The sequence below is a fragment of the Pygoscelis adeliae genome, unplaced genomic scaffold (genome assembly GCF_000699105.1).
Source record: "Pygoscelis adeliae isolate BGI_AS28 unplaced genomic scaffold, ASM69910v1 Scaffold79, whole genome shotgun sequence".
Taxonomy (NCBI): domain Eukaryota; kingdom Metazoa; phylum Chordata; class Aves; order Sphenisciformes; family Spheniscidae; genus Pygoscelis; species Pygoscelis adeliae.
Genome location: NW_008825532.1, coordinates 2,556,999 through 2,557,673, shown reverse-complemented (window position 1 = coordinate 2,557,673; position 675 = coordinate 2,556,999). Strand labels below are relative to the sequence as shown.

Below are 675 nucleotides of genomic sequence, written 5' to 3'. Positions count from 1 at the left end.
GGGAAGGTCCCCTGGGCGGGGCTGGCCTGTGGCTGACAGTGTCCCCCTGTCCCCAGGGCAGAGGTGGCCTTGGTGAAGATGGGCAAGGCCACACCGGCCGCCCTGGGGGCCACCAGCAGCCCCTTACCATTGCTTGGGATTGCGCCGTGGAGGACAGTGTCACCGCATCAGGTGTCCTCCTCTCCTCTGGCATCTCTGGGGCGCCGGTCTGCCTCCTGTGCAGGCGCTCGCCCTGCAGCCGCAGGCCACCGCCACCACAGATGGGACTGGGGGCTCCACGGCAGACCCTGGCCCAGTGCCGGGACCCGTGCCTGTGCCCATCCACCCAGCTTGTCCCCATCCCCGTCCCCTTGCCCACCTGCCAGCGTTGGGCTGGGGTGCTCCAGGAGGGGCATGAAGGACCAGCACGCGTCCTCCTCCTCAGTCCCTGTGGGACGGCGCCACGGTCACTCCTGCCCGCTGCGCCCCACCACCACGTGCACTGCTGGGACCCCCAGGGACCAGGGGGCTCCGCTTGCCTGGACACCTACCAGGTGCTCCGAACTCCACCCTGCACACGTAGTAGGTGCTGCACACCTGGAGGAGCTCACTGGCCCTCTCGCTCAGCCTGGTCACCTGGAACAGCAGCTTGGGGGTGCCCAGCTTGTCACACAGGTCGATGACATTGGAAAAGCT

General features: G+C 68.1%; 1 protein-coding gene across 1 annotated transcript in view; it reads right to left on the bottom strand.

Annotated features, from left to right (window-relative positions):
* LOC103923401 (chromosome unknown open reading frame, human CXorf65) overlaps positions 1-675 on the bottom strand; it is a 3,520-nt gene that overhangs the window by 1,720 nt on the left and 1,125 nt on the right. Inside the window, exons 2-3 of the mRNA XM_009331745.1 lie at positions 531-673; positions 359-427 (exon numbers count right to left, since the gene is read on the bottom strand). Of these exons, the coding sequence (XP_009330020.1) occupies positions 359-427; positions 531-673 (212 nt within the window). The remainder of the gene's footprint in view (positions 1-358; positions 428-530; positions 674-675) is intronic.